Raw genomic sequence first — 11,262 nt, 5'->3', positions numbered from 1 at the left:
GGCTGGGGGGCAAGGACTGGGAAGGAGGCCCGCGGAGCTGTCCCCTCGTGGTCAGGCTGCGATGCAGAGATGGGGTCCTGGGGAAGGGTAGTGAGGACAGCCGCCTCAGAGGGACGAGGACAGGGACCTCACCCGTGAGCCTGCCTTTCTGTTCCAGCCTAACTGTGGGGAGGCAGCAGGGGCCTGAGGTTCAGGGACAGTGACTGCCCAGGGTGTGAGGCTGTGGAGTTGCTAGATCCTACAGGAGCTCGTGACAACTGGCCTGTGCATGTGGCTGCCTGGATGAAGGGCCTGCGGGCATTTCTGTGGTCAGAAATGAAGCAGGGAAAATCGGCCATGGTCACCTCCCGTGCAGCACTTGCACTTGAGGCCCGGGGAAGCTCCCCCTGTAGACTGGATCCCAGTGGACATGACAGAGGCAGGGCCCCGCGGTGGGATGGCCAGGACGGGTGCCCGTGGAGACGCCTGGAGGCAGCCCCGGGGGCGCAGCAGGAGGGCTCCCACAGCCAGCCCTTTCCTCCCGGGTCCCGACTCGGCCGATGGTGGATGGGGTGTCCCTGATGGGGGCCACTGCTGCTCTGGCGGGGACAGGCCTCTCAGAAAAGAAAGGCAGGCAGAGGGGAAAGGGAAAGAAGCGGGGCGAGGTGGAGGGAGAAGGGGCCGTGGCCTGAGCTGCCCACAGGGTACTGGCACCAACGCCCTGGGACAGTCTGGTCACCAGGGAAGGAACTTGACCCAACAGCAGCCCAGCTCCCGCCTTCCGTGAGGGAGGGCAGGGGCGTCCAGGCTCGGCACTGCCAGCGACTCAGGATGGCTCTGCACTCCCCGTGGCTAGGGTGGGGCCGAGGCCCACCAGAGCGAGGGCCCCCAAGAGTGACCAGAGGACTCAGGTGGAACCACTGTTTGCAGGTCATCTAAGAGGGAGAGACCAGAACAGCATCGAGGGTTCGGGTCCTTGGCAACCCGGAATGTTCCCCGGGGCCCTGGCGGTCACTGACAGATGTGGGGCCAGGCCCTCAGTGTCCACTGGTGCACCTAGGAACGTGGAGGGTGCCCCAGCTCCTCATTTGGTGCTCACCTCCTTGGTCCCTGAGGACATTCTGGGGGTGGACATCCTGCTAGGAAAGACATGGCAGAACCCCATGGGGGTCCCCAAAGTCCAGGTAAAGCAGCGTGGGAGAAGCACGGCGAGACCCCGCTAGGCTTTCTGCCCAGAGGCAGGCAGCGCACCCAGGAGGCCCACGGACCTTTGCACCTTCTGCAGCGCCTTCAAGAGCCCCAGCTGGCCTGAAGACAGCCTTGAGCACGAGGGGCCACTGCAGGGAGTCGGGTGGGTGACACCTCCGCTCAGTGACACCTCTGCCCACACCGCCACACCACACAGCAACGGGAGGACTAGGGCCCCCTTGGCTCTGCACAGCCTCCACTGGAGTTGGCCAGTGCCTTTCCTGGTGCCCCTTTACAGCTGGACTTGCAAGACCCCCTCTCCTCCCCTGGAGGGACTGAGGACGGAGCATGGGCCCCACCATTCTGGTCCCCTGCTGGTACTACTGCCCACTCTCTCGATAACACGGTGCTCACTGGTGGAGACGGCTGTCATCCCTGCATAAGGGGATGGCTGTCCACCCCACAGGAGCCAGGGACCTGGACCATCCGTGAAGACCCTGTACCACCTCCACACTGACGGACAGGTGGTCTTGCTGGGGGAGCAGTGGCCTTTACAAGTTCCCTCCAGACACAGAGCTCTGGACTTTGTGGTTCTCTGGTCTCCTCTGTGGACAGCGCCTGTGGAAACGCTCGCCTGCAGCGGTGCCTCTGTGCACACGGGCCTTGGCGGCTCCCTCTGGTCTGCACTGCCCTGGTGGCTCCTCCTCGCCAATGCCAAGATTGGAAGGCTCTCGACAAACGTGCCTTTAAGCTCAACAGGCCAACAGGCCAGCACTTCCCAGAGGTCTCAGCAGGCCCTCGCACACCCTGCCCGGGCTGTCCCCTCACCTAGGACGCTTCACAGCAGGCCCTGTGCGTCACCCGGGCTGGGGCAAAGACAGGACACTCCGGCAACAGGAGAGCTCCAGAGATTGGGGACCAACACCAGTGGATGACCTGGTACGGGCGCTGAGTCAGCTGGCAGGTGGCGCAGGACAAGCCAATCACACCCAGGACACTGCCCTCTGGTTCACCAGACCCGCAGGCCGGCTGCCTAGCTAGGAGTGCAGCAGCGAGGTACAGAGAGCAGGATGGGTGGGGCCCTTGGTCACCCCAATCAGGTCGGGAACCTTGGGCCCCTGGGAGTTTCCATGGGCCCAAGAGAAGGTCCTAACCACTTCACTGCCCATCCCATGGCACCCTGTCCTGAGCAAGATGGGTGCCCACTACAGCAGGTACTGTGTTCCTCCCAGCAGGTGGCTAGCGGGGGTGAGTCACTTCTGAAGCCCTGACTATACTCACCCAGCAGGCGTAGTGACCACCCCCTGGAGGTGTCTACGCTGGGCCGAGAGTTGCCCCAGGCGGGAGGACGGTCACATTGTCTATGTCCCAGATGCCGGTGCCATGATCCCCACTCATGGCACCCTGAAAGCCCAGGGGACACCTGGTCCCATCCCTCCTTCTAGAGCAGATGCTAAGTGGCTGGTTTGGCTCCTGGGGGAGAACTGACCGCCATTCTAGTCTGCACGCCTGACTGTCTACTCGTGCTTGGAACTCTACTGTCATGTCCACTCTGCCTGCACGCTGGACCAGTGGCAGGTCCACATGCCTCCCATGCCACATACCACCCTGCAGAAGAGAGGGTGCGTGGACTTGTGGGTCCACGCTGACATGACCACAGCCTTCTTGAAGCCCAGACCCTCTGCTCACCCTGGGAAAGTGATGGTCAGTTTTTCCTATACAGTTTCCCAGCACACTGTGGCACACAAAGCCACCGGGGTGTGGGGCTTCACACCCAGGCCCTGCTCTGGGGACAAACTGGGGCTTCGACATCCAGCCAGGACGAAGTCACTTCTGTCCTAACCCATAAATATGCCCCTCTTACTGACCAAATGGCTGGGACCAATGGTCTTTCTGCCACCCAGGATCACCTTCTGCCAGCAAGTCCCCAGCAAGGTGACTACACAGCACCTGGGGCTGGACTCACAGCACCTGGGGCCTGTCCTCATCCAGGGTGACGGGGCTGTTCCAGAACAACTCTCGTGCTGGGCCCTTCAGCTTCCCCACCCAGATGCGCCAGGGAGAAAGGGAAGGCCGCCCACACTCCATCTGAGCTCACTCCCGCGGTTCCTGCGAACAAGGCACCACACCCGCCCACTTCTAGGGAACTGGCCAGGACACCCTGGGTCCAGCCAGCCAGGCCCCAGAGGACACAAAGGGATATAGGGCCTTCCAGGAGCCCCCAGGCAGTCGGCGTGGGACTGAGCAGAGGAGGGCCAGCTGGCCTAGGAGAGCTGGGGACAGTCACGGTCGACAGGTGGCTGGCAGGAGTGAAGGCCCGCCCCACCTCTCCACCTGCGCCCAGGTAAGAGCAGCATGGTCCCCTGCCCCTGTCTGGCTCTCAGGGGGCACTGGAGGCGCTGAGGTCTCTGCTGGGAAGGACCTTGGGCAAGACGGCTGAGGAGGCAGCTGGAGCACTTGGAAAGCCAGAGCCGGGTCTCTGTTCATGTGACCATGAGGTCGGAACCTGGACCTGCACCCTCTCCTCTGCACCCATCGCCACCCCCCACCCACAGCCCCCCACAGCCCACCCCTCCATCGGGGTCCACAGGGCAGCCAGTGGACTCCATGGGGCCTTTGGGGAAACTGAGGCCTGGCAGGGCAGAGTCTTGTCTGTGTGCCACCACATGACACCAGAGTCCAGCTGAGGCTCTGACCTTGCTGTCCAGGCCCAGAGATCCAGCCACTGTCTTGTGAGGGGCCAGGCAAGGAGGCCCGGGTGCGAGGTGGAGAGTAGACCCTGAAGCTGCAGAGGGTCAGGCCTGCAGAGGAGCGCGGTCCGGGGGGGGGCGCAGCCCAGGGGACGCCTCTGCAGGCCAGGGTCCTCCACTCCCGCCGCCCTCTGCTCACCTCCGCCTCACCATCTCCCACTCTCCGTCTCTCCCATCCCGTCTCTGCCTCTCGTTCCTCGTTCTTCTGTCCCCCTCGGTCTCTCTGACCCTGTCTCTCTGTTTCTCCCTGTCTGTCTCTCCATTCTTTATCTCTCTCTCCCTGTAGCTGTCTTCCTCTCCATCTCTCTCTCTCTCCCCGTCTCTTTCTGTCTCTCTCTCTCTCTCCGTGTCTCTCTCTCTGTCTCTCTCCCTCTCTCTCTCTGTCTCTCTCCCTCTCTCTCTCTCCCTCTCTCCATCTCCCTCTCTCTCTCTCCCCCCTCCCCCCTCTCCATCTCCCCCTCCCATATCTCTCTCTCTCCCTCTCTCTCTCTCCCTCTCTCCATCTCCCTCCCTCTCTCTCTCCATCTCTCTCTCTCTCTCTCTCTCTCTGTCTCTCTCCCCCCCTCCCCCCTTCCGTATCTCTCTGTCTCCCTCCTGCTCTCCCTTTGCTATCCCACCTCAGCACCCCTCACCCCAGAGCCTGGTCCTGCTGCCCCAGCCCCGTCTCCCTGGGCTAGAACAGGTGCTGCTGTGGCCCCCACGGGTGGGAGAGTGGGAGGCCACCCTGACACCCTCCCTCCTGTGCTGAGATTCCCGGGAAGGCACACTCCTTAGTGACCCTCACTGGCTACAGACACCTGTGCCCTTTTCTCCCCTCGTCCTGAGCGGCTCCCTGAGAGGACCCAGAGCCCCGCGACCTGCTCTGACGTCCCTGCCTTTGACCTGAGGCTTTGGAGTGGCCTCCTGGGCAGCTCTCCTTCTGCCCACCTCAGGGAGCAGCCACTGGCTCAGGCCTGGAGGAGGGTCTCCCTCCACCTTCTCAGCCCCACCACTAGTCTGCCCTCCTCCTCCTCCTCCTCCCTGACCTCCCCCAGCCCAGGATGGAGTGTCCTTGGGACACTTTGCTGGGCCGTCCAGAGACCCTCTGGGGTGGGGATCTCAGCTGGAGTGTGGCCTCAGCCTCAGGGTGGGAGCCCCCTGTGGGGCTCCTAACAGAAGACAGAGGGGAGACCCTCCCTCCTGGTCCCTGCCTGTCCCCTGTGCTCAAGGACACTCTTGCAGCATGTGCTGGGCCTCTGCAGGGCTGTCCCTCTGGCAGCTGGCCAGGGAGGACATGGGAATCAGCACACACCTCTGCCCATCAGGAGGGGCCAGGAACCCTGCACCTACCGTGTGGTGAAGGGCTGGGCACTCCTGACCATGACGGGGTGCTGAGCCCTGGCCGAGGTCACACAGCAGCTGGGAGGGGGCCCGGAGCTGCACCAGGATGGCCCTGGCGGGATGCATCCAGTGCTTACTGACTGCCACACGGGCACACCGACGCCGGTGGTCAGCATCCGTCCCCCTTCACAGGCTCCTGCCCACGCGCCTGCCAGCCAGCCGAGATGTTGGGCATACTGAGCCTCTGGAGAACGGTCAACAGCGTCCTCTTCTACCTGACTCTGGTCATCGCTGTTGGGGGGCTGCTGGGCAACGGGCTGGTGCTCTGGAACCTGGGCTTCCACATCAAGAAGGGTCCCTTCAACACCTACCTGCTGCACCTGGCCGCCGCGGACTTCCTGTTCCTGTCCTGCCAGGTGGCCTTCTCCATCGTCCAGGCTGCGCTGGGCTCCTCCCAGGACACGCTCTACTTCGTGGTCACCTTCCTGTGGTTCTCGGCAGGGCTCTGGCTGCTGGCGGTCCTCGGTGCCGAGCGCTGCCTCTCCGACATCTTCCCCTCCTGCTACCAGCGCTGCCGGCCCCGGCACGCCTCCACCGGCCTCTGCGTCCTGGTCTGGGCTCTGACGCTGCCCGCCGTGCTGCTGCCCGCCAACGCCTGTGGCCTGCTGCGTGAGGGCACGCGCCTGCTGGCCTGCATTCGCTACCACGCGGTCAGCGTCACCTGGCTGCTGTCACTGGCGTGCGTGGCCTTGGGGGCCTGCGTGGTGCTCTTTATCTGGGTGAACTGCTGTTCCCAGCGCCCGCGCCCCAAGTTCTGTGGCATCGTCCAGGGCTCGGGGGTCCTGCTCCTTTTTTGCCGCCTGCCCTTCATCCTCTACTGGAGCCTGCGGCCGATCCTGAACTTCCTGCTGCCCATCTTCCTCCCACTGGCCACCCTCCTGGCCTGCATCGACAGCAGTGCCAAGCCCCTCATGTACTTTGTGATGGGCCGGCAGCCCGGGCGTCGGGAGCCACTGAGGACGGTCCTGCAGAGGGCCCTGGGGGAGGGGTCCCAGCCAGGGGCTGGGGGGCTGTCCCTGCCCATGGGCCCCGTCTAGGGGGTGGCCCTCCCTCCCCCATCCCCAGAGCTATCAGGAGACCCTGCCCTTGCTCAGACCCTGCCAGGACGGTAAGAAGCCCACCCACCACCCGGCTCCTGCCTTGGGACCCAAGGACGGGCCGAGCCTGCAGGGTGAGGCAGGGTGAGGCAGGGTGAGAATCAGGTCTCTGGGGAGGGGACCCGGGGCACAGGGGACACACACCTGCAGGCAGGCCCAGGTCTGCTCCTGCTCCTCCCCACCCAGCCACCTGCTTCCCACACAGGGGGACTGCAGCATGGGGCAGAGCCGGCACCCTCACCAAGTTGGGGGCTGATGGCCTGGAGCCCAGGCCTCCGTTCCGGCTCCGAGGCAGGTGCCCAGTTGCCCTTAGGGGGCCATGTTCCCATCCTGCCCCGGGGCCATGCAGCTGATTCTTCACTAAAGTCTATTCTTCAACTGAGTCGCTGGTTCCCCTCCCTCACCCTCGTGGGCACCCCCCAAAACCTCAGGTCCAGAGTCCCACTCACAGATGGCTCTGGTGACCACACAGGCCGCCTTCCCAACTCTGCCTCCTGGTGTCACCAGCACAGGCCACCAGATGGCGCTGCCTCACCACCCTGCTGACCCCGCGCGGCAGGCTGGGCCCCTGGTCCTAAAAAACTCACCAGCAGCTGTGGGCTGGGGCTGTCCCTGGGTGGTCTGTCTAGGACGTGAGAGCCTCCTGGCCCTGGCTGCAGTGCCCAGCTCCTGCCTGCTGGCGTCTCTCTGGCCAGGTGACCTCCAGTGAGTCACCTGACTGCTCAGATGCAGACTGAGAAGGAAAACAGAAAACTTCCTTGCCCGGATGAAGTGGGGAGGCCTCACAGGGCGGCCAGGCCTCACCTTCAAGGTCAGAGCAGCAGGTGCCTCCCCCTGCCTGACCCTGGCCCGCCCAGGTGCTGCCGGCTGGTGCCCCTGCCCTTGGCCTCATCTGCCCTGCTTTGTGTCTGGGGCTCTGGCACCCCGTCCTCCGCCCCTCCTAGGCCTGCCTGCCCTGTCTGAGCACCAAGGTCACCACCATGTCCCAGCAGCTCCCGCCCAAAGGCACCGCCAAACTCGGACACAACACTTAGTCTTGTGTTGTCCTCCCTGGAGGACCGGCTCCCCCAGGGCACCGAGCCACCGCCAAGTCACCCCTCTCTCCTGGGCCTGGGAAGAGGGGCTACAGTGGTACACAGCCCATGGACGGACAGGTGGACAGCTGGGTGGATGGGCGATGGGTAAAGGACAAGGCAGAGTGAATCACTGGTCCCACCCACTGCAGTGCAGCAGGGGAAGTGGACAGGCTGGTCCTGAAGTCTGGAAGCTTCCAGAACAGCCCACACCTGGCCAAGGTCAGACAGTGCAGCCCGGCCACACAAGCTGCTCCGAGCAGGACCCTGGATTGGAGCTGGGGTGTGTCCCTGCCGTGGTTCCCACCCCCCAGGAGATGTCTGGAGAAGGGTCAGGCACACTCACAAGGACGGTGTGAAGCTCAGAGGCGGCGTTAGTCCCCACGTGCCCTTGATAATCCCAGTTTGTGACTGTGGCCCTGGCCTCCTTTTTACTGGCCAGAGTTCTGGTTTGAATGTTAAATCATGTGGTCACCCTAACATTAGGGGAGTCCAAAGGAGGGTCCCATGTCCCACTGAGGAAGCAGGGGAGGCTTCCTGGAGGAAGAGGCTTGGGGAGGCCGTGTGGGGCCAGGAGGAAAGCAGGCCGTCCCTGGCACAGCAGGTGGGTCTCCCAGCAGCCTGGACGGGAGTGGGGGCCCTTCCGCAGGTGCCTGAGCAGAGGCTGAAGCAGCCCCTCGGGCAGCAGAGGGACCCGTGGCTCAGGGCCCAGTGAGGGAGCCCTGGACACGCCTGTGGAGGACTGAGAGCTTGAGGATATCAAGATCTCCGACTGGCCGGGGCCGCGTCCCTCCACTCCCTCTGGGCCTGCCTGCTGTCCACGTCTGTCCTCCACCGTTTTCGGTACAGGGATCTTGTACATTTCTTGTAAAATCTACTCCTCGGGAATTCTGGGTGTCTCAGGACGGTGTAGAGGGACTTTCCGTTTCATTTCCTGATGACCTGGACCTGTGGGTGGCTGACTGGTTTTTGAGTTGGCGTAACAGCCATCCTTCCGACTCGCAACATTTGCTGATCAGTTCGAGTTAAGCCAGCGCTCTTCGCCAGGTGTCTGGGCCTGGAGGGTTAGCGTAAGAGTTTAAGGTTCTACTTCTATTTTTTTTCCTCCCTCTCTCATTTTTTTCTTTTTGGTACCAGGGATTGAACCCAGGGGGGCTTAACTACCGAGCCCCGTCCCAGCCTTTTTTTGTATTTTATTTAGAGACGGGGTCTCCCTGAGTTGCTGAGGGCCTCACTAAGTTGCTGAGGCTGGCTTTGAACTGGCCATCCTCCTGCCTCGGCCTCCCGAGCTGCTGGGATCACAGGGGTGGCCACCGCGCCCGACTCAGGTCCTATTTCTCAACACACACAGGACTGCTCAGGTTCCTTTTCTGTGTCACTTGCAGCAAGTCTTTGCCCCCGAGGAGTCTGTCCGTGTCCTCAGAGCTTGAGCCTGCCGGCATGAAGTGGTATCTGGAGTCCCCGCGAGGCTCCTGTGCCTGTCGAAGCTGACTGCTGCTCCCTTTTCCTGGGCCTGTAGGCGGCGGGGGCTCCCTCTCCTGGGCTGGCGGAGGCTTGGTCCGGGCTCACAGTCCTTCAGAGAGCCAGCTTTTACTTGTGGATCTTTCTGGGCTGACTTCTGTGTTCTCTGATTTCTGCTCGCCCTTATCACACCTTTCCTTCTACCTCGGAAGCTTTAATTTGCTCTCTAACGTGAGTAGCTTACGTAACTTCCCTCGACTCTTAAGGGGGACTGAGCAAGGCCTTCCCGGTTCTCTGTAACGTGCGCATGCTCCCCAGGAACCCAGACGGACAAACACATGACGCCAAGACCGCGCACTTCAGAGTCAAAGACACGAACATGCTCAAGGGGCCAAGATGTAAGATGACAGACCCCACGGAGGATAGCCAGGCAGGTTATGCCCAGGAGGACCGGAGCTGGGCCCGGGGCCTGGAGTCATGGGCGGCCCCATGCCGGGTCAGAGTGGGCGACGGGACGGGTGGGGATGAAGAGGTTCAGGAGGGATGGGAGAAGGGCCCACAGACCAGGAGGGGAAGCAGCCCCTGGAGCCGGAAACAGCCAAAGACAGTGCTCCCCGGGCCTCCAGAGGGGGGCGGCTGCCAACACCCTGGCTGTGGCCCAGAGAGACTGAGTCCAGACCGGTGGCCCTGGAAGTGCTCCATGGTAAGCCTGTGCTGCCTGGAGCCCCTCCGTTTGTGGTCCTTTGTTACAGCAGCTACGGGGAACTCATACGGATGGTGTCCCGGCTTCTGCCTGTTTTTGTATGCTCCCCTGTGACTTCACACACCCGTGTTTTATTTCTTCCAGGGTTTGTGGCTCTCTAACAGCAGGAGGGTCCATCTGATATCAGCGGCTCTGCCATTACCAGACTCAGAGAGGGACAGTAACAATTCTGAACTTCACAGCACCTGGATCCCAAGGACCCATGCGGCCTGGGCCTGCCTTGCAGGTGTGTGTGGATCAAGTGAGGTCATCCTCTGAGAGTGACACGTAAGGTCTGCCTGAGCCGAGCCGACAGGATGCTGGAGTGTCCAGAGAATCAGAAAGGCCATGAGCCAGGCCCAAGACGCACAGTGGGTCCACAGAACTCATGCAAAGTGAGTTTGGGTGCCTTGGGCAGGCTGCTACCAAATGCCCTGGTCTCCCCTCCCCTCACCTGTCAGTCAGAGCCTCCTCCCCCAGCAGCCTCTGCCTCACCCGCGGAGGTGAGTTTTCCTTCTGTGGGTGCCAGTCCACGCGCACACTCCTGGGCAGGAGGGAGAAAGGCCAGGCCTGCAAGAAACCTGCCCAAGGCCCAGGGAGGCCCCGCAGCTGCACTGTCCTCCCTGTGCCCCAACCTGGCGTCCTACCTGCTGACCTTTTCCAGCCAGAACTCCCCATCTGTCCACAAGTGACTACCGTGCTGCCGCCTCAGCACAGGGCAGGGGGCTTGGGGAAGAGACCCCACTCCTCCAACCCACCGTTGGAGCTGCCGAGGGTCTTCGCCCTCAAGGGCACTGGGCATCTCTAGCAGCATCAGAGAGGCCCCTTGACAGGAGGGCTCAGCAGACCCCGGAGGAAGGGCAGGTCCTCTGGGGTGACCTCCTGGGCCAGGCCCAAACCCACAGGGTCTGCAGACATGCATCTTTGTTGGCATCTGGCTGCAATCAAAATATTTCTGAACAGTTGGTAGCCCTGAACAAAGGGGATTCCACATAAAATCCAGGTGCCTGGCCTCCCCCAAATGTCAGAAGCTGCCAACCTGTCCCACGTCATCACCTGGCCACCTGGGAGGGGCTAGAGGGGCGGGGCCTCAGGTGGGCACGTCCCCTCGCCCCGCCACACCCTCTCCACTGCCGGCCAGGGTCCAGGTCTGTCACTGCACAGCACCGTCATCTTCTAGGGGGAAGAGAAAAGCGAGGTTTTGCTCCAGCCTTTTGTGAACAGGGGAAACAAGCGCAGGAGCCTGTGTCTCGGAAGAGCGGCCCTCTATTCTTTGTGGAGATGATGACGTCCTTCGTGTTTGAGATGCAAGCAAATTCGTCTGCACCCACATCCCCGCCAGGGTGGGGCCCTGGCAGGTCCTGCAGAGGTCACACAGCTGGACTGGAGGATGGACAGAGCAGAGTGAAGCTCCGCCGCGGGGAGCCAGTGCCGGGTCCCAGGGCCTTTTCCGACAGGCGTGGAGCCCCATGCCCCGGGCTCTGATGGGACCTGCAGCGCCCAGGAGCCCAGAGGCTCGGCCTGTTGGAGATGGGCCCCTAGCCCTGCCCCCCAGACAAACACCTGGGCCTTCCGGTGGGGGGCTGCAGGGG

At 62.7% G+C, this 11,262-nt stretch overlaps 1 protein-coding gene across 1 annotated transcript; it reads left to right on the top strand.

Annotated features, from left to right (window-relative positions):
- The first annotated feature begins 5,461 nt into the window (after nt 1-5,461).
- Mrgprg (MAS related GPR family member G) lies at nt 5,462-6,334 on the top strand. The gene has a single exon (XM_026411309.2). It carries the CDS (start codon nt 5,462-5,464, stop codon nt 6,332-6,334), a length of 873 nt encoding a protein of 290 aa, XP_026267094.1.
- Nucleotides 6,335-11,262: the final 4,928 nt, after the last annotated feature.

This window comes from Urocitellus parryii, chromosome 4, assembly GCF_045843805.1.
Source record: "Urocitellus parryii isolate mUroPar1 chromosome 4, mUroPar1.hap1, whole genome shotgun sequence".
Taxonomy (NCBI): Eukaryota; Metazoa; Chordata; class Mammalia; order Rodentia; family Sciuridae; genus Urocitellus; species Urocitellus parryii.
Note: the sequence above shows the minus strand (reverse complement) of the source record. Positions and strands in the feature narration are given on the sequence as shown.